The 25,213-nt window shown below is 38.1% G+C and overlaps 1 protein-coding gene across 2 annotated transcripts; it reads left to right on the top strand.

Moving 5' to 3' along the window:
- The first annotated feature begins 1,171 nt into the window (after window positions 1-1,171).
- On the top strand, window positions 1,172-25,009 carry LOC148070515 (vitamin D3 receptor B). Of its 2 annotated transcripts, none has more exons than XM_087800185.1 (10): window positions 1,172-1,248; window positions 1,946-2,021; window positions 10,209-10,356; window positions 12,095-12,225; window positions 14,488-14,684; window positions 14,874-14,973; window positions 16,258-16,438; window positions 17,958-18,109; window positions 19,542-19,658; window positions 20,844-25,009. In XM_087800185.1, exons 3-10 carry the CDS (start codon window positions 10,211-10,213, stop codon window positions 21,095-21,097), a joined length of 1,278 nt encoding a protein of 425 aa, XP_087656311.1. In that variant the 5' UTR covers window positions 1,172-1,248; window positions 1,946-2,021; window positions 10,209-10,210; the 3' UTR covers window positions 21,098-25,009. The 2 variants fall into 2 exon arrangements, with proteins under 2 accessions (XP_087656311.1, XP_087656313.1); XM_087800187.1 differs by lacking the exon at window positions 1,172-1,248 and adding an exon at window positions 1,279-1,649.
- The last annotated feature ends 204 nt before the right edge of the window (window positions 25,010-25,213 follow it).

Genomic DNA, 25,213 nt, shown 5'->3' with positions numbered 1-25,213 from the left:
CTTAAGATCTTTCTTAAGGAGTCAGTAGATCCATCAAACGCAAAAAGAGGGGAAGATTGTTCCAAAGCTTAGGAGCAACAGCCTAATACATACATAAAAGGATGAAACGATAACGAAGCATGTTTAGCCTAACTGTCCTTACAGTATAAATTCTCTTCACAGCCTGCAGCAGACCTAAAACAATTTAAAGGTGGAAGAGGATATTCAGAACCGGATGAGGCCCACCTCCCTCTTTCTTTTTTTTCCCCTTGATATCTGTCCCCTTTTACTGTGTTTACATTGCAGACACACCCCTGGCCTTCACCCTGGCCCCTGACACCAGGCCTAGCCATTTCCCTTTGCATTCCAGAACAACATGTGTGTGATCCAACAATAGCTAACACGTTATATGTGTATTTACAAAAAAAAACAAAAACATGAAACAACATAAATCACATCAATAGTCGCGACGAGTGGCATTTTTTTAAACAGTGTTTCTCTTGTCTATTGATGTCGTCCTGTCTCTACCTCATGCATTGCAAATGTATGGCAACAACATGGCCATGCAGCGGCATCGCCTCTCAGCCTACCAGTGTACTGCAGAGTCGACACACCCCTCCGACACACTCTCGCCTGACTGCACACATTTGAATGGTGTCAAAGAAATAATGGAGTAAACCTCCCCAAACCCCATGTTTTGAATCACAATAGCCGCATATGCGCATTTTATCAGCGTGATATCGAATCTGGTACAGATATCGTTTGAAACGAGGATCTAAAACACAAAATATGTAGCAGAAAAAAACAAAACAAAGACGCTTTGATGCAGCAAACAGACACGACCTCAATATACTGTTATTTTTAAACCCATTGATTCGACGTTGACGCGGTTACGCCCCGCTGTGGATCCACCAGATCCCGAGTCACAAGGATGCTGCTTTAAAACCTCACGCGGTCAAAGTTGTTTACCTCTTCGTTACCTCTGACGTCACGACACACCCCTATTTCAAGGGCGGGGCGTCGCAGGGTGACAAGCGGCGAGATCGACCAATCAACGGCATACTAGGTGTAAATGTGACCAATCAGGGCGTAGAAGACACGCCGACCCCCCTTGTGATTGGCTAGCGGAAGGGGGCCGAGGGGGGAAATCCCTCTTTGCCGTAGAGGTCCCGAGGAGGAGGAGGAGGGGTTTAGGGGGCGGTGCAACAAAAAAGTAATGGCTATCTATTTGGGTTCTGGAGAAGGAGGGATATTTGTCGTCGCGCTACGGTAGGTCTAATTTAGGTTCGTTTAGCGTAAACGCCTTCGCCTGTGTGTCGAGGAGACCCCGCTGCGTCGCGACAGTTTCCGCGTTGGATGTTTTGCCGCACGTTGTGGGCTCGTGTAGCTGAACTTGGCGCCTGCGTTGAAGGGTTAAAAGCAGCCAAAGCTAACCACGCTAACGCTAGCTACTACCGAGAGGTACGTCTGGAAGGGCGGACGAGTTTCTTCCCCGTGGCTTCCATACCTTTTTTTTTTTTTTTACGAGTTAGAAAAACGCACCCCCCCCCCCTCTCTCCACGCCACCACTGAAACGCTCGGTCAACATGGGAAGGACAGTCTTTTTCTCGGGAAACTAAAAACTGGATCGAAAAGTCTTCATGTGGGGAAAAAGTTGGGGCTTAAAAAAGGTACGAGTTCGCTTGCACAAGAGGGGGAAACAAAAGTCCAGTAACTCTTGTCAGATCGAGCCCCCCCCCCCCCCCAAAAAAAACCAAACCCGCTCCACCTTTAAAAAAAAAACGTGTTTTTTGGTCCATGTCTTGTTAACTTTGCAGCTTGTAACACCGGTTTGTACATTAACCCACAGTGTGTGAGTTGAAAACAGTTGAGCGTTACATAAACAGCGACTGCAGGTCAGGTACGAGGGGGTTGAAAAAGGCCCACCACTCGATGACTTGTGACATATATCTTGTGTTTTTAACAGGATTAACAATCTCGGATAAAGTGGAGAACGGTTTCAAGTCTTTACCCCATTGCTCAAGGAAATGCTAAAACATCAGGTGAGAATTGTTTTTTTGTTTTTTAAATGTTTAAAACCATCATTTGAAATTGTTCCATATATGTTTTTCTTTTGTACTTCAAACTATTAAAGGTAATTTATAATATAAGGTTAAGTGTCACTTTAAAAGTGTAAGAGAATATATACTTACTAATGCAAACTTTAAACCAATCTGAAGTTGTTGTTGTTATTTGTGTAGTTGCAGTTATCAAGAGTATAAATAAAGCTCATGTTTTCTTTCTCTCTGCTGTACTTTTAATAAATCATCGCAACCAAATCTACATTACGTTCTCTGTATACAATCTTATAAACACGGATGTATTTAGAATCACATGTAATGGGAATGTATGGTCAGATCCGATGATGTATTATAGTAGATATATTCTTCTGAAGGTCATAATTTTGTTGCACAACCACAATAAGCTGACTTTGGTCTCTGCTAAGAGACTTTATTTAAATCAGTTTTTATTATACATTGCTATTTGATGTTGTAAACCCATATATAACCTAATCATTTAATATTTTGCCAGCACAGTTGATCCAATTGTTTTAAAGACGCTAAACCCTAGTCATTATTTTTCTACTGCTACACTAAAACAAACAAATATTTGCGGCACTTCTGCCGACTTGTTTTCAGATTTAAAGAGAATACATATGATCCTCTTTTTCCCCTCATTAAAATGGGGTTTTAATGAGTCAGACTGACGTCCAAAGTACAGCGTTAATAGAAAATAAAGTTTATACACATATTTGTTTGTTGCCTGTTTTATATATTGGGTTCCCCATTCATCCACCTGACTGTTAAGCAGTTTGCAAATCATTATAAATACAGTCACTGGAATTCCTCAGGATGTTATCCACATTGAGTATGTTCACGTTTGTACTAGCGTTCCTGATCAGCTAATTCCCTGAGGACAAAACGAAGCCTGGCATAGCGTCTTTGATGCTACTACGGATTGATCATGCTCATGGGGAGAAGAGATGGTACAGTCCATTAGGCATCCTATATACTATGCCCTCCCTCCCCTCCCCCTTTCGTGACTACAGTAATTGGTTGCTTCCTCTCACATGTAACCCTATAGAAAGAAATAGGCTTTCTGTACTTAACAGTGAAGACCATCTTGCCTATCCTCTTGTCTTTAGATGAATGCTTTGCCCATGTGTTCATTTTACCTATGAAAACAACTTCTTGTCAACACCGTTTGTGGTTACCTTCTGTGGTCGAAGTGTTTAAAGTATTTATTTGTAGTATGATTATATGATTCTATTAACATATTAAAAGAGACCATATATCCATATTTTAAAGCTTGAAATGCAAAAATTAATGTTGATATATAAATATGTATGTATATATATTATATTATAATAATAAATATTTTTGGAAAATGTTACATGTAAATACTTTTGTCCCGCTTGCTATCTATATATTATTGCTAAGTATTTCAGAAATCATATGTGAATAAATAAAATCAAATGTATGCTTATGTAACTTAACTATGTGATCATTTGACCTACTGTGTGTGCATGTCGGTGGTCCGACCAGTTGAGTCCAGTTGGCTCAGTGTGTGCTTGAGAATGTCCGATCTCTGTTAAATTCAGCATAGACATAAACAGGATTTTCGGTGTGTGTGTCGAGTGGGCCTCTCCCTGCCTCGTCTCTTTCCCCTCTCCAGAGTCCAGCAAGGGGCCCAGTTTAAGGGGGTAGGCTGCCGTCACTGCCTCTCTCTCTCTCCTTTTGCAGGCCAGCAGTGTGGGGCCTGGTCAGGGGGAGTATTGCATAGACCATAGGGTTGGACATGGAACTCCCACCCCATTTTAGCCCATCCTGTGTGGGGCACAGGTCACCTTGTCATGTGCTATTACTGTTGCTGTAACATGCTCAATGTGATGGTATGAAAAAGCAAAGGACAGCGCTGAGGAGACGGCTTGAAGTGGAAAGAGGGGGAGAGTCTCGCAGACAGGACTGAACTAGTCTCCTCACCAGTTGATAAAGCTGCATTTACACTTGATTCATCAATTCTAAGCCTTTTCCGAAACATGTTTTCTTCAACTGGAATGTCATTACATCTCCTAGTTTAAAAATCCAGCTTTTTCCCCTTATTTTCACTGAACATTTAAGCTGTCGTGCTATTTAAACGTGGTACATACCTCTCATTCTGCATTTTCAAATCTTAACCCGTCTAATTTTACTTATCTTTTATGCCTGTTATGCCATCTCTGGCATTGATTCACGTGATGCAAACTAAGAATTCTTATTGGCTACCCAGAAGAGGCCCCTCTTACTTTGACCTATGCGTTCCACAGCAACTGCTCTTCCGTTGTCATCATGTCTTTGATGTGATTCTGACGTTGACTGTTATATGTGGGGATGTGGTCTATAACTTAATTTCCAGCGTTCGTGGGACATAATGCTACAGGGATTTCTCCTTCTCGTTTGTACTGCGCTCTATGAGCAGATGAAATGGAATCGCTGCTCGAGTCCTCCGACTGCCTACGCCGTTTGGTCCGGCATGTCTTCAATCACATTAACTTTCAGCACCTTCGCTCCTATCAACTACAATTTGATTTGTTAGACGTGATAATGTTAAATTTGATATGCTTCATTGAAAGTGAATTTATCAAAAGAGATGTGCTTTGGCAAACTCGTTTTTCATTTTGAGGCTCATTAACTGACCTGCTATTTAAAGGTAGAAGAATGTCCCTGTGTTTCGATCATCTTATTTACATGAAATTGAGCTTGATAGCATCATAGTGGATGTAGGCACCCAGTGAGTTGGTCAACTGAGTGTTGTCACTTGAATATTAGAGGTTTAGCATTCGATTTAATCAATCTTCTACTGCTCATCTGAATTCCGGTAGTGGGGGGTTACAGTCCTAAACCAGAGGCCCAGACTTTACTCTCTCCGGTATCTTCTTCCAGTTAGGATAATGAAAGGAGATGGTCTCTGCAACATGTCTTGATTCCTCTTACCCTTTGGATGTGCCTGAAAGACCTTCTAAGTCCCCTCTACTAGCTTCCGGTGTTGTGAAGCAGTCCAGACCGATGGTCCCGGCCCGAGAGAACAACATCTGTAAAAAGTGGTGATGAGAACCCGTCGTTGCTGAACCAAATACCCTTTCCTCCCTGTCTTTACAGATGAATTCTGTGCTTTCTTACCATAGTGTAGTTTTCCAATGACCGTTGGATATATTCTGTCATTTGCTTTGATATTCTGTGATACGTGTCCTAGAGTAGGACAAAAAAACCATGACCCTCTATGAATATAATTGTACAGGATCATTTTAAAATGAATGAAGCTTCTCACATTTATTTGAACGAAATAAAAGAAAATAAAACATTTGTAACACAAAGAGATTGTTACCTACAATTCGATAAATACTGCACATGTTTTCAAAACAACCCAGTTACATACCATTTAATTTGTTTTGGATTCTGTCTTTATGTGTTGCTTTTCCTTTTCTACAGGGTAATTAATTAATGAAGTCACTTTTCTTTGTAACTGATTATATCGTTTATGAAAACTCTGGATTTAAAAAATATTTTTGTTGATTAATTAGAGTGTAAAGATCTTGAATCATAATCCGCTTAATCATTGATCAACTTGATTTAAAATGTATTTTGACTTTTGTGTAAGAAAATTGTTTAAAAGGCCAATCAAATTGGCCTATCAGTGTATTCTTATCATGTTAACGTTAATGTCTGGCCTTGTGATCTAGGTTGTATTTATGAATCAAGAATACAATTTTAAAATTAAATTGTACATCAACTTTTTCTAAAGTTGTATGGAATTTGTAGGAAATGATTTAAACACAATTGTTCAGGTCTACAAAGAGCGAGTAGTATACAATTGTTTTGTCTTTATCTTTAAAAAATAAATAAGACATGGATGCAAGGGTGGAAGAGGATAGATAGGCCAATGATGGACTGGCCAAGCCTCTTTTGGTATTGTCTCTGACCCCGACTAATCTTTTCAAGAGAAGCAGCGGGGGGGCGGAGGAGGTAATGGACAAAGCTATAGCATACAACTTAAAGATTAATGGTTTTCTATAGTTGACCATAGACGGAGTTTCATAGCCTTCCTTTTTGAAAGTCAAAGCAGATGTAAACACTAGCATTTCATTGGCTGCTTACGATGACTTCTCAGTATGTGTCAGGAGAGGTTTGTTGTGTTGCTATTGCATTTTTAACTTTACTTGTTCTACTTGTTCCTGATGTACTAAAGCACAATGATAGTCAAGCTTCAAACCTGTAAACACTCTTTCAAGAGCATGTGACAATTATCATAAGCAACCGCTTGATTGAAATGCATTCATTTTAGTGAAGCATAAATGAGTCAGAATTAATTAGTGTTAGCAAGCGAAACAAATGTGTAGGTGGTTTTGCCAAGCGTTTTTATTCATTTTCTTCATCAGCTTGACACCTAAAGTAGTTGGTAGCTTTGGCAAAAAATATAGGCTCTCTGAACATATAGCACCCACTGCCACATCTGGAGAAATTGTGCTCCCTTCCCTGGATGAGTGACATTATAGACACTTATTAGTTATTTTACTAAAAGCAAGCATTGACATGGGCACTTACCATTATGTCATAGGATAATTATTTTGATAACGTCTTAGATTATCTAATAGTCTAGCCAACTGGGTATTCTCTCTGGGCAATTTTTAACCACCAAAGTCGACAAGACCAGAATTAAGAGTTAGATATGGAAAAATCGAATGTCTTTTATTCATTTTAAGATAAGAATGATGTTGTGCTGACACTTTTATTTATAACCAGCGTGTAATTGAAGTAGCAGATTATATTTAGAAATCTTGAAAACTGTTGGTAAAAATAGGCCGTCCCTCTCTTTCAAATTCTCTGCAGGGTCATCTCGAATTTTGTGCTGTAAGAAGTCAAGAGGGCCATAAATGCAAATATGATTTTATTAGTATCTTCCACGTATACAGTATTTACTGTCATAACTAAGGGCAACCCGGCAAAGTTCTTCATGTGCTGCAGTAGCTTCTCACTGCTTCTAAACAAATGCTAAAGCTGAGTTTTAAAATCTGTTCTAAAGGTCATACCTGGTGCACAGATATCGACCCATTGTTGTGAAATCCATGTAAGTTTATTTTCTTTAGCAAATTTCTTTACTACTGTCCATTGCCTTGGGGTTTGAGGTAATGACGTGGACCTTTTACACTTCTTCTGTGGTTGTATGGCTTAAAGGCCACCAAGCCTCAACATGAGTCATGCTGTTTACACAGAGTGTAGTGCCTTCTTTTAAAAACTGATAACTGCTCGAACTGTGCTGGGCAGAATTTTTAATTAACATAATGTAACAAAACCGCTGCTTACTAGAAATGGCACTTGTACATTTAAGCACTTAAACACCAGCTAAAACATTAACCTCCAGACTTGGTTTGCAGTCTCTCTAAAATCCCTGCCGCAAACCAGATTTACCTTATGTAACTACTTATTGATTTTCACCAAAGTTAAGAAATGGTTGCATTTCTTGATTTCAATTTTTCCGTTTGATATATTTTCTGTATGCAAATGTAGTTGTTTTATTTGCCTTATGTTTTTCTTCCAATGTTCTGCATTGGAGTTGTTTCTCTTATTTGCCATCTTCTTTAACCAATTATTCACTAACCTATTTCGCTAAATATTTGCTTAAACATCTGTCGCTCTGTTCTTGTATCTTCAATTAATCTAGTAAAGATCCTAGTGGGCGCAGGTTTTTGTTCCAACCTACAAAGGGTACGTTCAGGTGACTGTAATCGGCCGACTGTCCGTCAGATACCTGATTAGTTATGCTGTGTACTTTTGTAGGCTGGAAACCAAAATCTGCTTCTACTATGACCTTTTCTGAATTACTTGGAGAAGACTCAATTAATTGAGCTAAAACGGTCCCTACTTCCCCACCGACCCAGCTTAGCTGTGATTGGTCAGGAGTCGAGTGTTGTTCCTTCCTAAAAGACATCCATTTACCAATTCTATATTCCGACACACATCATTGTAGTGCTAGACTGGTTGACAACCATCTGAACAAATTCAATCGCTTCCCTACTTAAAATACTTAATTGCCACCGTACTACTAACTCCCACCCGACAAGGAAAGCGGTCCACTACTTAATTTCTAACAGGGACAGGTATGATCGAATCCAAAGTGAAGATGCACTCCAGAGAGATTGTGAGGATATCATTTGTTAAACTGATTGACATGAATAGATATAATTAATTTTGCCTTTCATTCTCTCGTCCTTTTATTCTTTCCCCAGAATTCTTGTTTTGTAATGGACTCATAGTTCACCTGTAATGGGAGTAAAATCGGAAGCCTATAAAGAACAACGTCACTTACCTCATCAACATCGAATAGATCGATGTTACAAAAAGGGTCACGCATCTAAAATACATTTATGTCTATTTTATTGAACTCTGCTGGACTTGAAGGAATGTTTCGCATTATTGTGCTTATTCTGCCTTATGATGACTCCTATTTTCACTAATGATTCTCAGTCTTTCACGGAATGTGATTAAATCATATCAGACCTTTTAGGGAAAGCATGAACTGTTCCCTTTTATTTGCTGCACATGGTTGGAATGAACAGATCTCTGGTTGAATAACCTGATGAATAATTTAAATCTCTATCAATACGACTCATTTTGTCTAATGGACTTGTCAAAGCTGAATGGACTCACAGATGAGTGACTTCACCGATGAGTTTACGCCTGGTTAATGGTTGTATTTCCCCGCTAGTTTACAGAGGTGTGCATTTATGTCAATGCTGGTAGTGTAACATCTAACAAGATAAATCATGCTGTATATTTGAATGATTTCCATTATATACTGGATATATAAAATGGCTAAATAAAAGTGGCAACACTGCTATAGTAGGGCATGCATTTTTACATCTCAGGAACACATGCAACCATAACCACATTTTTACTTGAATAATTATGGAAAATTTAAAGTTAAAGTTGTTCTGATTTAATGCATTTTTTTTTCTTAAATAAACCCCAGGCCAATATTTTTTTTGTCTGCAATGATCTGTGAAATTAATTAAACTTTTATTTGAATTTTAAGAAATGTTGTTGATGCGACAAGTACAGGGTGATTATTTTTCGGGGGTTTTCTGAGGTTTCGTTTGGATTAACGGAAGTTTTGAAAAACTCATCCTTCACTTGTATGTTTTCTTACTGCCATGAGCAAACCATTTCTTGAATCAAAATTTTATTGTTATTTGATTGTATGGTGGTTTATAAATGTGATGTTATCGCAATGTATATGCTGTCCTTATACTTGTATAGTAATAATTAGTATTGCATATTTATACTGCTTCTTTACTAATATAGCACTGTAATCTAATTTTCAAGTGTGTTTTTAGGAACACTAGTAAACATCAGGTAGCCACAGAAAATGACACTGATTCTTGAAATAGGTTGAACATAATACATACATTGCCTCCTTGTCACCCATGTGGAAAAAGAATGGCTCCTCTTACATGAGAATAAATAAAATAAATTGTAGGCTAGTCCCGGGTGGCACTAGAAGTAGTGACGAGACTGGATTAATTCACCTTTGAGCATGTTTTTCTTATTACCTCGAATTTTTACCCTTGAGAAATCAAACCATAGTAAACTACATTAGCGACAACAATAGCTGCTTTTTATTCTTTTGGAGCTTCATTTGCATAGAATTAGTCTATGCTTTCTGATACTCGTTTAATCTTCTGATAAATCTCTGAAGTCTGATTTCATAACGAATGTTAGTTTTGCATTAGCAGGACCCGAAGCCTGTTTTTTTTTCTCTTTTAAATCCGAGTTATCCGAGAATCATGACGGGATTGGCCCAAACACTTTAAATAATTCAGCTTTTATGTCTTGTTTGATTTGTGACATTGTTGGGGATTGTATCAGGTTTAATTTCACCCCCCCCCTTGTGTTCTCACATTCCTTCATTTGCTTCCGTTCTTCTGTTGCAATCCAGTCAATGTTAATGTTCAGAATAGCCGCTTTGTGAAAAGTACAATGATTGTTTGTTTTTGAGGATGCTTGCCTCACAGCGAAATGTGTTTTTCCCTCGCAATGCTCTTAATAAATGGTAAAGGCATGCAATGAAATGTATGCTATTATTCACTTATTACTGTTACTTAACACTTTCTGCTGTCTTCATCCCTTTTAAAAACATTTTCTCTATTTTTGTAGTGATGGAGTCCACTGTTGTGAGCACGTCTACCTTGGCCCCGGAGGAGTTTGACCGGAATGTGCCACGGATTTGTGGCGTGTGTGGCGATAAAGCAACCGGATTTCATTTTAACGCCATGACCTGTGAGGGTTGCAAGGGATTTTTCAGGTATGCTAATAGCACAGGGCCACTGGACAAGCACCCAAGCCAAATGAAATTGTCCAGGATATTTACTTACCAAGTGTGGACTTTGCTTGGACTGCACGAGGGAAGATACCACCAAGTGAAAACAAAAAGCACATTGACGAGGTTTTTGACATGCACATTAGCATGCATGCACATGTCCTTGCTGGTGGTCTCATGCTAGACCCATGAGATGCAAATGCAGACAGGCGCATGTGTGCTTTGGTTTTACTTTAAAATTGAACAAACATTTGGTATTTAATTTAGGTTTATATACATTTTTATATGGAGATTTATTTAGCTGTTAATGTCTTTAAAATGTATCACATTTTAATGTGTTTCTGCATGAGATGCATACACATTCATATTTAATTTCTTAATATTTATTTTTTTCAAGTTGGAATCATATTTTGGCTTAGTTGGAAAATGAAATACTACTTCCCCGCATCCAAAATGGTGGAAAAACAGATGTTGTGTTAAGGTATCAGTAAAATGACAACGCGCTGCACGAAATTGGAAATAATTGCGATGTTCGATATTGGTGTCTTGAATTGCGATATTGATATTAGTGCAATATTATTTTCTTTCACCTAAAAATGTAGCAGACATGATTGGAGAAAAATATTCCTTATTATGCTGTCTATTACTCTTATTACTCAACTGAGCGACTTCAGAGAGGAGCCGCCGGCGCGTCGCGATATCACCAAATCAATAAGTCCCACCTACTTACACACACACATAACAGTTTATAAATGACCTGACGCTAACAACTTAGCTCATTAGCGTATTGCATAGATCACAGGTTTTTTTGGAAGTTCCGCAATCTTATAAAAATGCTGAATACAACTGAGATGAGATGAAAAGTACATACAAGACGAGCAGCTGCTGACTGGATCATTCGCGTTTGAGTAGCGTTCATAAGTTAATCTTACTTCCCTGTATATACTGACCCACGCTAAGTCAGTGCACCGGCAAACCCATCGCCATAGCAACTGAGCGTAGCAAGCTGCACCGCACAGCTCACTGACAGACCGAGACGTAAACAACGAGACACAGAAGTACAAATTGAAAACTTTATAGAACGTGACACTGATTGGTCAAAGAGTACATTTAATAAATGCTTGATTTATACAATGATAAATTATCACACATGTTTTCGATATGCATATCGCACGTGCTAATGTAGCGATATCGATATATATCGTGCAGCCCTACCACTTACTTGGTTGTAGTACCAAACCCGTCTAGTGATGGTTCAAATGTAAAGTCGGGTTGAGGCACGGTAGACAAGTGAAGTGAAGTGAAGAGAAGCTGCAGTGTCACAGCGTTGACAGAAAAGACCAGCCACCTCTGATCCTCAACTTAATGTTGTTAAGTCTGTTCTTCGTAGCGGGTAAGCCAATCAAAACCCGGACTTCAACGTGGCGATGAGATACTAGAACGATATTCAACATGTAGGATAAACGCATTGTTGCCGTCGCCGGCATATGACAACTGTAGGACGTGGACAATCTAAAAATGCAGAATCAATAAGTCGTGACATGAAATTTGCATCTGGTGTCAGTGCAATTACGGACCCGTATCCATGTTTCTGGGGATCACTTTTGTAATACTGCTTGTTTTAATTTCTTAACAGCATTGTGATTATTGTCTACAAAAACTTTTTTTAAGTAACATTCTCTTATTTGCTATTTAAAGGAGTCTAACACGCATTTATTTGCAGGCGCAGTATGAAGCGGAAGGCCTCCTTTACCTGTCCCTTTAATGGTAGTTGCACCATTACGAAGGACAACAGGCGCCACTGTCAGGCATGTCGACTTAAACGCTGTGTGGACATTGGCATGATGAAAGAATGTAAGTAAAGGTCACCTAAAAGTAGAAAGTTGTATGTTATTCTATAACTGTTTTTTCGGCTTAATTGGCCATTCAAGTGACTTGGAAGTGCTTGTGAAATGTTTTTGAATCGTTTTGTGTTAATTAATGTATTCTCATTTATCTTTATATGAGATGTCATGGTGCCTAAATAATAATGTTATAATAGAAAATATGCTGGAATTTGGTCAATTTTGACTAGATTGACCTTGACTCTCATCATTAATGACTTTTCCCTTGTTGGATATTGGGCTTGAAAAACAAGCATTTCAAAATCATGAGTACTTCTAGACTTGAGTATTCTTCTACAGTTGTGTTGGATTAGACTAATACAACTAGTGAAACACCGAAGAAGCACCTAAAAACAAAATAAATGGATCTTATTCTGTATTTGTATATAAAGGAGCAAATTTGACAATAAAAGAACTTGAACTTGAAGCACATTTAAATATTGCCCGAATTTATTATTTAGCAACAACAATAATGACATTTTTGATGAAGGTAAGATGAAAAATGTAATTTGATTTTATGAGCAAGTCAAGGTTTAGATGTTTTTAAATGGCCAATTAAAATGTTTCCTCTATTCGTCAGTTATCTAATGGATTCGGTGAAATAATATTTGAGGGTCAAGTTTTGTTTTTACAGAGCCAACAGAGACTCGGGTTAATGCAATAAATAACCTTCATCTGAAGTATATTTATCTATTCAATTGTCTCTGGCCTCTATTATGCAAAGTCAAGCATTTTAAGCAAAGTTTTTTGTTGTTTGAACGGTAAAGCAGAGTCAGGAAACTGATATTGCCATAAATTGTACAACAGGACATTATGGCACGAAATGCTACTGTCAGCTGGTTGTCCAGACCCATTTCTCTTTTTCTGCTCATTGCTCCCTCTTTCTCTACGTGCCAGTTAATTCACTGGCTACAAAAACATAGAGGGGATGGAACAAAGACAGTTGTTCTCAGTTATTCCGTGCTGCAGGGGTCCCTATGTTGAGGCCTCCCCGCCCATTTCCTCCAGAGAATAACTACCATCAGGTTTACGTTGCAACAGAATACAATATTGATGGTCTCTGCTAGCAGCTTAAATATCCCTGCCCTGTATTACACATATCCCGGAGTTACCAATTCAGAGAAACATTGACTTGGTTTAAAGGGGAAATGTTAATTTGTCACCAGGCATCATGAGATGTTTTATTTTATCATTTAATATGACAGAACCTTCACAGATTTTAAGCTAACATTAAAATTCCTTAACGTGTTCAAATAATGGTATGTTAATAGTGAAAAGCATAGGACTCTTTCCGCATGTCAAGGTTGTAGCTTTTGCCTCATATTCATCTTTATTAAAGTAACTCCTGTCAAGTTAACATGGGCTAATTTGTGGGGTGATGGTTGGGAAGTGATGTATTTATGAAGAAGAAAAAAAGCGTTATTTTAATTGACTTTGCTTAACGTAAAATGACTCTATTGTACCCATTATATCGACCTTTAAATTGACATTTGATTGAAGTGAGGCAATACAAGGTTCTTTAAACTAAATGTCCCATAAATGTTACATTTCAGAATCATAAAACTGTATAGCCAGCAATGTAAATAAGAAATTCATACAGAAAGCTAATGAGGAGTTCTGCATGGATCCAATGGAGATTAGAAAAACATGTCTGTGAACTATAAAATAAAAATAGTGTCGTCTTTGATAGCCTAAATGCATGGTTTTCACCAAGAGTGATGTTCTTTTATCTTAATATGTGTCGTGTTGAGACGCATCACAACAGAAATTATGAAGAGAATATTGTTGCCATTATCTTAAATGCATCAAGTGGGAATAATCCTACAAAAAAAATGGATTCGATTTTCATTGTACAAATTAGAAACTTCAACGAGGGGTAGCTGCAAAATCTTTTATATCTTCCGGCTTGTGAGCCAAGAGGGATGCAATCTGAATGGCTCAACTACAACTTCTCAGTTGGGTATCTCTTAAAATAACTATTGGCTTTTCAACCAATTTTTCTCTTGTTTAATTCACTCATTCAGCACAGCTACTCTTTGTCCTCAAACATGTCCTTCACCACGCTTACTGTCCTGATGATCCTCGCTTCCTCGGATCACATTTCTCTCAGATAAACTTGCAAATTTACGGGAACTGTCAATTCATCAGTGTGTCAAGATTTATAGGAATTCCTAACAAATTGTATAACATGGTACACCTCTGTTTTTTTTTATTTTATTTATGCCACCTCCAGTCATCTTGACGGATGAAGAAGTTCAGAGAAAGAAGGATCTAATTCAGCGGAGAAAGGATGAGGAGGCTCAGCGTGAAGCCGACAGGGAGGCTCGTCGTCCTCGCCTGTCCGACGAGCAGAGCCAGGTCATCGCCACGCTGGTGGAGGCGCACCACAAAACATATGATGACTCCTACTCTGACTTCTGTCGCTTCAGGGTCTGTGTTTACATCTTTTTTTTTATTAGTCTATTTGTCTGTTTGATGTTGCCCGCTATTTCTGTGTCTTTTATTTGAAAGTGGAACTTCACCACCTTCTACCCATCTCCCCCCTTTTTTTTTGATATTACAGTGTGTAAATTCTCAAGTCTCATATTCACCATGATACTGACCTCTACCCTCATCCAGCCGCCTGTTCGCGAGGGTCCGGTGACACGAAGTGCCAGTCGAGCTGCTTCACTTCACTCTCTTTCCGAGGCCTCCTCCGACTCCTTCAGCCACTCTCCAGGTAAGATGCACAAAGAAAACACTGTGAATCCAATTCCCTTTTGCACACATTTCTGAATCTGAAAGATGCCAAATAATGCATTCGTCTTGCTTTCTTTTTACCTGTGGATTGACTTCTGAGGCAAAGCATGCCTGGGAATGATTTCACCAAATCCTCACATGTTGATAAAATGCAATATGAAATGGGTATGATTCTCTTACATTTGCATAAAACATTATCCGTTTCCATATAAAAAAATAGAGATAATGATTTTAATTTGCTGAGAAGGAAGTGCCCTTAAAATGTCAGTTTCAACAAAACAACAACCCTGAACATTCCAGTAGGCGAGTCGAATCTTCGAAACCAAGTTATGGAGATGAAAAAGTTTCTGAGGCGAAATCAAGAAAGACTGAATAATTTTGGAACGTTGTGGGCAGGAAAAACCTCATCCCGGTGCCACAAGTTTGTCGACTCCATGTAACAAAAACGAAAAGCCATTCTCAGAAACTGTGTTTATAAAAGTCCAGTTCTTTTATTGTCAAATATGCATGTATTAAGACATACAGCGTAAATAAAATTGTGGTCCTCTCAGACCCACGATGCAAAACATGAATATGGTTGAAAGGACATTAATTAAGACATTCAAGAAAATAAATAAAAATAAATAACCAACAAAATTAAATAAATAATCGACTAATAAACAGAATATTTACAAAAAAACAAAGTGTATGCACAGGTAGTGCAAGCAGAGGTGAGGGTGATGGTAGAACAGGGAGGGAGTTGAATCTCCTGACAGCCTGGTGGAAAAAGCTGTCCTTTAACCTGCTGGTTCTGGCCTGAAGACTGCGCACTCTCCTCCCTGTGGGATGGGTGAGTGGGGGTCACCAGCAATCCTGATGGCCTTGCTGGTGATGCGGGAGTTATAAGTGGGGGTTGAGAGACACCAATGATCCTCACAGGGAGGTGTTGAGTCCCAACTGGTCCAGTTTGAGGATGAGCTGCTGGGGGATGATGGTGTTTAAAAGGAATCAAGTTCTAGAATTTCACTTTTACTTGACATTTGTAGAGAACATGCAGATGTTGTTTGGATTTTTTTTACATTTATAAATGTAGTGTTTATCTTTTTATAAACACACTACTCTGGTTTTATTGGAAAATTAAAGTGAGGTGTCCCATTTTAAGGGATTTTTGAACGCATTTTATATGACTGTCCTTTACCAAAAATACATGCATTACCTGGAATAAATGAGGAAGATGCATAACTACTGACTAGTAAACACTGATGATCAACTTTTGTTTCTGCAGAATCTGTTGACACCAAAATGAACTTCAACAACTTGCTGATGATGTACCAGGAACAGGGCAGCAGCCCCGTCTCCAGCGAAGAGGAGGGCTCAAGCTTGTCAATGTTACCCCACCTGGCTGACCTGGTCTCCTACAGCATCCAGAAAGTCATTGGCTTTGCAAAGATGATCCCAGGATTCAGGTTAGATTGTTGGCTCACTTTTAAAAATGTGTTCTTTTGCAGAATTTGAACTTTTCTATTTTAATATGACACGAAAAGCAACTCGCCCTTTTTTAAATATGTCAATTAGCCGGGAGGCATGTAGAAATACTTTCTTTCCGCAAGACTTTCTGGGAGCAAATATGGCTCAGGCCTTGAGAAAAGTGAACCATGACAATCATTACACCTTATCGACTTTTTATTTGCCGTCTGATAATTAACCATGCTGGCTTATCATCTCTTCTGAAAGGCTTTAAATCAGTCTGATAGGTAGAGAATGGGACAGAAATAAATAACACTTTATTATAATATTAATAAGTGCAGTTTTTTTCTTAATCTGTATTGCTTGATAATAGTACCCTTACATTGACAAATTTCTCTTTGTTTTTCATTGTCAACAAAATATATTATTGGCTAGAAAATATATATTTTTATGGTTGTTTTTCCGATCTTAAAATGCTGCTCCAAATCTTTAAGTGTGTTGAAAACGAGACCCACTATGTATTTTAGGGGTCACGTAGACAAGCCCAAAACGAGTAAGGGCCTGTATTTCCTGAAAGTTGTCACTTCCAATGGCGGTGAGTGATGGATGTGGTCGGATTACCTATGGAATGTTTGCACACTTATGCTCTTTCCTCTTAAGCCCTGAAAACTGACCTACAGATTTGAACTTTGCTTTACTGCCAGTGTTCACAACATCGTACATTTAACAGAAATGTTTGACAAGTGATGTGGTTGTTATGAGCTAAAGTAATTACAAACACAACATTGGTCTGAGGGGACTGCAGTGACGCCTTGAAAAATGAAGCATTTAACTAGATTCAATAGTATATTCGCCAAACACGTCGCTGTCATTTACATTTTCCCCTATATTTTAAAACTAAATACTTGTTTCAATGGGTGCTGCAATTTATTTTCACCAAAAACCTCAAGAATGAATTATTTATTAAATGTGGAACAAAGAAAATTATGTCAGCAACTATAATGCCACTTTCCTGTTCATAAATTCTGAAATTCTAAAGGCTTTATTATTGACTTTGTCCTCAAACGATATTTACCCATATCCAAGTGTGACAAGTCATTGTTCTGCACTAACCAAACGCCTGTAAGTCAAAAAAAGGCATCGATTCTTCATGATCTTTGTCATCTTATCAGGCTTCAGCAAGCTGCTCACACTTGTACTGATGAAGACGGGCTGAAGGTTTCTCTTCACGCAACTTGAAATAACAATTAATTTCAACAATGGCTAAAATACTGAAAGTAATTTTAAAGCTCTCAGGAAGAATATAAAAAGGTAATCATGCACACACAAGTTTGAAATCCATTTACCCATCTCAGAAATGAGAAGTTAAGTGGCTTTAATTTATCTGCATTCCCCTATGAAACTATCCAAAATGTAATCTGAGTCTCTGGAAATGTAATCCGAAACAATGAATTGCTAACTAACACAAAAGATAAAAAATCATTTTTTTAAGCTGCCTCAATGATCGGTCACTTTCAGGGAGCTGACTGCAGAGGATCAGATTGCCTTGCTCAAGTCCAGTGCCATCGAGGTGATCATGCTGCGCTCGAACCAGAGCTTTAGCCTGGAAGACATGTCATGGAGCTGCGGTGCACCAGACTTCAAGTATCAGATCAGTGATGTCACCAAAGGTCGGTCCACGTCTGCATTTCTTTTCATTTGCACAGTATTGTTATTTGTAGAGTTCAGAATGGGGAAACATTTTATCTATGTCTATTTTTACAGTTGACCTGTTGTCCCTGGCAATGAAACGAATGGCATTTCAGCAACAATTAAAAAAGTATTATTTGGTAAAGCAATATGTGGAAAAATTTGTCAAAACATAGATTTCTAGAATATTATGTCTTTAGCTAGAGTAACTTGCGTTAGAGAATATATATAAATGATAATATTTGAATTGAAATTCATCAGTCAATCTTACATTTATTCAGTTTAGTGTTCCATGCTAACAAGTGAACAGTGTCTGTGTTGTAACACTGCTGGTGATTTATTTACTCTCTTTTTTTAAGCATTTATTAGCGTCATGTGTTTTACTTCATTCTATCATCATTCTAATCGCCGCTAAATTGACGATGGATTTGAACCAGGATTTGACGTATACAGATCCAACTTTGACCTCATTGTCTGTATCTGTCTATGACCTATGCTCTAGCTTGCTTTGCATGTGTCATGGGTTCCGACATTAATTGCAGTTGACATGTTTATTAGAGGATACTGTGTTTACTAATAGACTTTGACAGCTTATTTTACATCAGTTGTTTCACACTTCAAGATGTTTGAGAAGATTTAGCTTCAGTATTTGTCACTGGCTCTTGAAGTATATTGAATATACTCGTATTAATGTATAATAGAAACAAAGAAGGTAGTAGACATATAATTGAGATTGCTGAGCTGAGTGGATAGTTATGCTCTTATCTTTCTGCCTGATTGTGTTGATTTCAGTGCTGAGAGGAAATGTCATTTTTGTTCTTGGAATTTACTCTGAAAATAGACGCATTTATTAAAAGACAGGCGGAATAAGTGGATGCTTGAACAACCATCAAATTACTCCAGCCTCTTTACCTGACTTTAAACAATGTTACATTCTCCTTTAAGAAACATCTTAAGACATTTTTATAGTTGCAGGCTTTTCCTTGAATTTCTGGAACTACTGTGTTATTCTCAGTGTTATCTTGATCTTTTAAGTATATATTTTATGTATTATTTTGATTGTTAAAGCGTTTTTTGGGACCCTGGTTGGGAAAAGCGCTCTATAAATATAAATTACTTATTTACTTACTTGCATTATGTACATGGCTCTTTTGCCCCTTGTTTTGTTTTTTTTTTATATAAAATGGCGTCAAACATTTTCTTCTGTGTGCAACTTTAAATTAAATCACCTGTGGAGGTGGTTTTAATGAACGAGCAGATTCTCCGCTCTGCAAAAGAAAGAACCTGAACATATATAAGGTCATCACAGCTGGTCTTGTAGGGAATAAGGAAACATAATTCAAAGCTCATTGTCTTTTCTATAGTATGATGCTTCTGTAAATAAAATGACTCTCCATTGCCCATTTCCTGTAGCGGGTCACACTCTGGAACTGCTGGAGCCTCTTGTGAAGTTCCAGGTTGGTCTAAAAAAGCTCAACCTGCACGAGGAGGAACATGTGCTGCTGATGGCCATCTGCCTGCTTTCTCCAGGTACTGTGGTTCTGATCAACATTGACCAGCTCTTTGTATTTCATCATTTATTTTTAATAATTTTAAAGACTCAAGACTTAAAGCAACATATTGGCGAAGTCTGTTTTTGCGATCAAATTTTTTTTTCCTTTTCCCAGTCAGTTTTTTTCTACTCGTGTCCATGCATGTGCGGCGAGAGCCAAACATGTATTATACATGCGTAATTATGCAAGAGCATGCATAACTGGGTATTTGCATTCCTTTAGCTATATAAAGCACTTCATTAACAATGCATGGATGAACTTACTCCAATCCTATATTATTCTGCGCGGTTGACCAAAATAAAAAACAAAACGTATTTTCTGGATTAAATCAATTTAGAGGATTCCCTTTGTTTTCCACTGAAGTCTGTTCTCCTTGCTATTCACGGTGTTGAGGGGAAACGAGAAAATACTTTTTTAATGGAAATATATATTCATTTTTAATTAAACGCAGGATGCAAAATAACCTTTCTTCGATCATCAAGTCCACTGCATAGCGGAGATCTAATGCATCATCAACATACGTTGGGAAATGGGGTGTTTTTATCTAATTTGGACTAACTGTAACAGGACCGCAGACCCCCCCTCCGCACCTCCCCCGCTAAAGGACTGTATAGTCCTATGCTGGATTATGATACAGGTTAACCGGCCACTAGATGGCGCTCTCGGTGAAAATTAAGCCAGTTTTCATTGAATTAGTAAATCGGAGCCAAACGTATCTATAAAGCAGAGAGTGCCATCTAGTGGCCTTTCAAAATTAAGACGCTGCATCATAATACAGCATCTCAACTCAAATTCGCCTTAATCTGTATGATTTTTGTTAGTTTATAAATAATAATTTATTCTTTAAACCATTTTTATGTCTACATGGACAAATCAACAACTAAAGCGACAATTATAATATTCATAATTGAGGGGGGCTTGCACTATAAAAACGATTATTGGAACACTGAGTCTGTTTTGTATCCTGGCGAAATTGGAACGAAACAGCCACTTGCAGATTCATCAGGGAAATTAATATTTGAAATGGTGGATAAACATTCACATGGCGAAACCTGCAAAAATCCTTAGATGAGGTTTAATGGACGTTCTTTCAAAATCCCTATTATTTTAAAGCTTTAAATATCTATTAAATCTTACAACTGAAATATATTTGCATCCACAGACCGCCCAGGAGTCCAGGATCACACCAGGATCGAAGCCCTACAGAACAGTCTGTCCGAGACACTGCAGGCCTACATCCGGCTACATCACCCAGGAGGGAGACTCCTGTACGCCAAGATGATCCAGAAGCTGGCCGACCTGCGAAGCCTCAACGAGGAACACTCCAAACAATACCGCTCACTCTCATTTCAGCCGGAGCACAGCATGCAGCTCACCCCGCTGGTGCTGGAGGTGTTCGGCAGCGAGGTCTCCTAGTCAGTGGTCCAGCCTGATTGATGCGGGAGAAGCTGAAGAGAAGGATTCTGGCAGTATGAAAGAAGGTGTGGAGAATTGAGAAAGTGGAAGAGGAAAGTGCTGTGTGTGTGCGCACGTCTCTATACCTATATTGACTCTAGAAGTCCAAATGGAGAGAAGGCAGATGTTAACGGTAAATAAGGGAATTCAAATACAATTAAGCTACATATTTACATATATATGTATATGCTCCATACATGTGTATGTAAATATACAAGATTATATTTTTTTTCATTTTCCTGTATTTAATTTAACAAAATGCTGCTTTAAGTACCTGGACATCTGTTGCTCGTGTAATTCTACACAACACTCTCAGTTATACATTTTAGTTAAGCTACCTCTTGGTTTTTACTGGGGTTATTTCATATTTGCATCACCTCTGTGAAACTATGACCTTTACAAAGCAAAGCTACAGATACAAGTACATTTCAGAACATCAGTTCAAGAGTAGTGCCTGTACACTTGTATTATATGGTTGTCTCAAGAACCCTTGTGTTCATCTGCCTCTCTCCATGGCAGCATACCTATACGACGTCTGTGTATGCTCTTCAAACACATGCCGTCAACCTTTAACCAAAGGTATGGTTCGAGAACTTTCTCACAAGTTTGAGTACCTTCAAACGACTTTGACTCTTTACTCATGCAGCTGCTAAACATGCTAACAATCTGCCTTTCTGACCTCACGGCCCAAGAAAGAAAACGTCACTGCTTGTCGTGCCAGAGTACAGAATGTAATCTGTTATTTAGCAAGGTTTCCATTGGATTTTTTGGGTGCCTGATTTATAGTTGAAAGTTAGCCACTATGTTACACCTATTTTACTTTTCTGATAAATCAAACTATGCCGAATTTCTGGCTTTTAAATCTGTTTTTCCCCCCCTTTTTATTTGTTTACCCTGTAAATAGACAATTGCTACTATGTTTATCCTGAGCACTGTTATATTACATTTTACTTAAGACTATGTTGAAATATACAGATTCTATATTATCACAGATTTTTAAGGGCTAAAATGCCAAATCTAGCTGGAATAGGAAACACGACTCCGACGAGAGCTCGTCCGTGTATAGCAAGCCTACCATACATGGCATTGGCTAACAAACGGATCTAATGGCTGTACATCTTCTTTGCTATTTTTCTTTTTAATCTGTTCGTCATTTAAACAATTCCATGAATTGTTTTTTTTCAGTGAGTACTTTGTGTTTTGCAAGCTGCTTCAGACCTCTACAGATATCACATCCATAGACATCGGACCTCTTTTTTTTTTTTTTTTTCTGAATAGAAAGTTGATTTTCTAGAACATGGAAGGCGATTTTCATCCAGGCTCACCTGATGACGGGGATTTAAGATGCAGAGCCCTCTAGTGGCTGTATCGTGTAAATACCAGAACTATATCTAGATACACGTAATGACCGCTGCTGTATATAGGGCTATATAGATATTTCTCTAGGCAAATTTCTTTTCACTCAAAAATATATATGCAAGTATATTGTTGAATCCTTTATTATGTTGTTGCTTTGTAATGATTTGGAAGTTAATTGTCTTTCTGGAAAGTATAAGGTGGAATTTGCATCAACAGGGCTTGCAAGCGTGTTCAACACAAAGTCAAATTTTTCTTATTTTTTTCGGGTTGTCTAACTAGTCAATATTACAATAAGAAACACAAGCTCAACAATGCTGCTCTCTAATAAAAGCCATATACAGCAGATCCACACATTTTCTACCACAGACGTGCACACGTTTAATGATGACTGCAAAGCTGTGGACACTCTTTCACTTCATCGTGTCGTGTTCAGCTCGTTTGCCTTCTAGGTGTTGTTGGTCATCTTTGGCTGCGCTTCATCTCACACTTTGCTGCGGCTTTTCCATAAAAATCATTCACGGTCCAAATTGCCACACAGGACCGAGACTTTTCAGCATTAACCCCTTTTATTTTTTACTACAATTAACGATTCAAAAGAACCACAACAATGGAGAGCAACAAAAAAGGGTCCTGAGGGACATTAATATTTCAGATAGCAGATGAGGCATTTAAAAAAAACCTCCATTTAGTACTTTGTATCTATGCCTGATAGAGGAAGACTTAAAATGATGTTGTCGCTATTGTTGGCATGAGTTGTGATTTGTTGTTCTTCTATAGTTCCCATTAATGAAAGATATTCACAGGAAGAACGTGTACCATTAGATTATTGAACTTGGATAGGGAATCCTTTTATAAATGTAATACATTTTGTCCAACATCAAATTGAGAGCCCCAAAGAAATGGGTGTTCTGCCAAAGGCAGATTATTTATCAATGAGCCACTTGACATGAGGAGCTTTAAGCTAAAGTTAATCAAAGTTTATTTTTTAAAAGATGTTGTTTCCCTTGTTTATTAAGGCCTGTCACTTTTTCTGCAACAGTCGAGCTGGTTTTTGCAATCAATCTCTAAAATCTATCAGACCTAAAGCCTCATAGGAGGGCCAACAGGTATAGTGTTTTGATGAGTTTTTGACCACAAAAGCCCCTTTAATTTTGTCCAAAAGAGAAGTTGAAAAGAGTTATTTAACTAGACCATTTGAGAGTTTTTGTCAAACATTTGAAGCCCAAAGAGCTTATTAGCCACAACATATTGATGTGTATTATTTATTCTCTACGAACACTGTCCCCTAATCCTAGTGTTTTGACTCATCTAGCGAAATACATTAGTTCACAATCTAAACTGTGAATATATTCTGGTTGTGTGGTGATTATAAAACGTGATTTGTGAACCGGATCTTACAAAAATTCATAGACATTTTTTATACATTTGTAAAAATGTATTATTTTTAAATGTATTCCGAATAGAACTGAAAATGATTGCTGATTGAATCGGCCACACTGAGCTTCTGTAAAGGAGCAACCTTGTTATCTCTTTGGGATCCTCAATTGATGTTAATCCGTCGGGTGAAGTTAAAAGATGACCTGTTGAAATTCTGAGGACGTCCCACCAAAAACTGATTGGCATGAGATGATGCAAGCATGGTCCACTTTTAAGGCAACACTTCAGTTCTGTAGACTTTACCGAATCATTCACTGTAATATTCCGCTATTCAAAAATCATAGTCTTCTCCACTTGTGTGTATTATTTTGCTTTAAGATCAGATTTCCCATTTTCCTTCAGGAAATATTTGAATGTTGTGTGAATTCACAAAGTAATTGTACCTGCTGTGAGAGGCTCGGTTAGGCGGTACCACTCATGTGTCGTATGTTGGTGCAGTTGATCAGGTGTATGATGTGCTTAGTTACTGAACACTGACTTTTGAAGTTGTGGAAACTCTTGCTAAAGGACTTTTTGGAATACATGCGTATGTATTGGGATGTGATTCTGCTATTCGAGATGCAGGGATGGTGTTGATTTGTGTGTTCAGTGACGCTGGTGACCATGTAAGTGACAGGAAGAGTTCCCTTCACAAATGAACAGGGTAAAAATGACTTTGGTGGGTTTAAACCTTAGGTATTGACCTTTAAATACTTCACCAGGCTGAAGTTTTGATGTGATCTTTCTTCCCCCCCCCTCATCTGATATGCATTGTATAGTTCATATATGCAGGTTCTCTGCTTCTTTCTAGTGAAGGTGTTCAGAGAGAAGTTTGACTATACCCTTCAAATTTGGGAAAGTACTCAGTAAGCTGCAATCTACATTACACTACATCACATGTTACACTATCACCAGCAAGCTTTACAGGTAATAGGTTTTTCTACATTTTTTTTTTGTTCAACATGTAATCGTGCTTGTAAAATAGATTTCTCACTCACAGAAAACTGTAGGCCATCTCTATTAAGACTCGTGAGTCTTTTTGCCCCTCCTATTAGGACGGGGATTGTAATAGAATCAACTTAATGTAGTTCTTAAAAAGGAGTGTCCACAATGGATGTACACCGTAATCTACCTAAAAAAAAACCTACCTCTTTTAGCTCAGATTTTTGCTTTAGCATTAAGCATTTGCCTCTGTTTTTACTTTTGTAATATTTGTATTCGTGTTGGTATTTATTGCTATCTAATGAGTCATACTTCAATGATTACCTCAGAGATATCTCAAAGATTTGGGAGAGTCCAGAT

Source organism: Callionymus lyra, chromosome 10 (assembly GCF_982586985.1).
Source record: "Callionymus lyra chromosome 10, fCalLyr1.hap1.1, whole genome shotgun sequence".
In the NCBI taxonomy this organism is placed as follows: domain Eukaryota; kingdom Metazoa; phylum Chordata; class Actinopteri; order Syngnathiformes; family Callionymidae; genus Callionymus; species Callionymus lyra.
The sequence above is the reverse complement of the archived record's forward strand: the minus strand, read 5'-3'. Positions and strand labels throughout refer to the sequence as shown.

Bases quoted from the DNA above. Each gene is read 5' to 3' on its own strand.
- LOC148070515 (XM_087800185.1), top strand. From the start codon at position 10,211: ATGGAGTCCACTGTTGTGAGCACGTCTACCTTGGCCCCGGAGGAGTTT. The intron at 14,685-14,873 runs GTCTGTGTTTAC...ACCCTCATCCAG, and splicing joins CTGACTTCTGTCGCTTCAGG to CCGCCTGTTCGCGAGGGTCC. The intron at 18,110-19,541 runs GTCGGTCCACGT...CATTTCCTGTAG, and splicing joins GATCAGTGATGTCACCAAAG to CGGGTCACACTCTGGAACTG.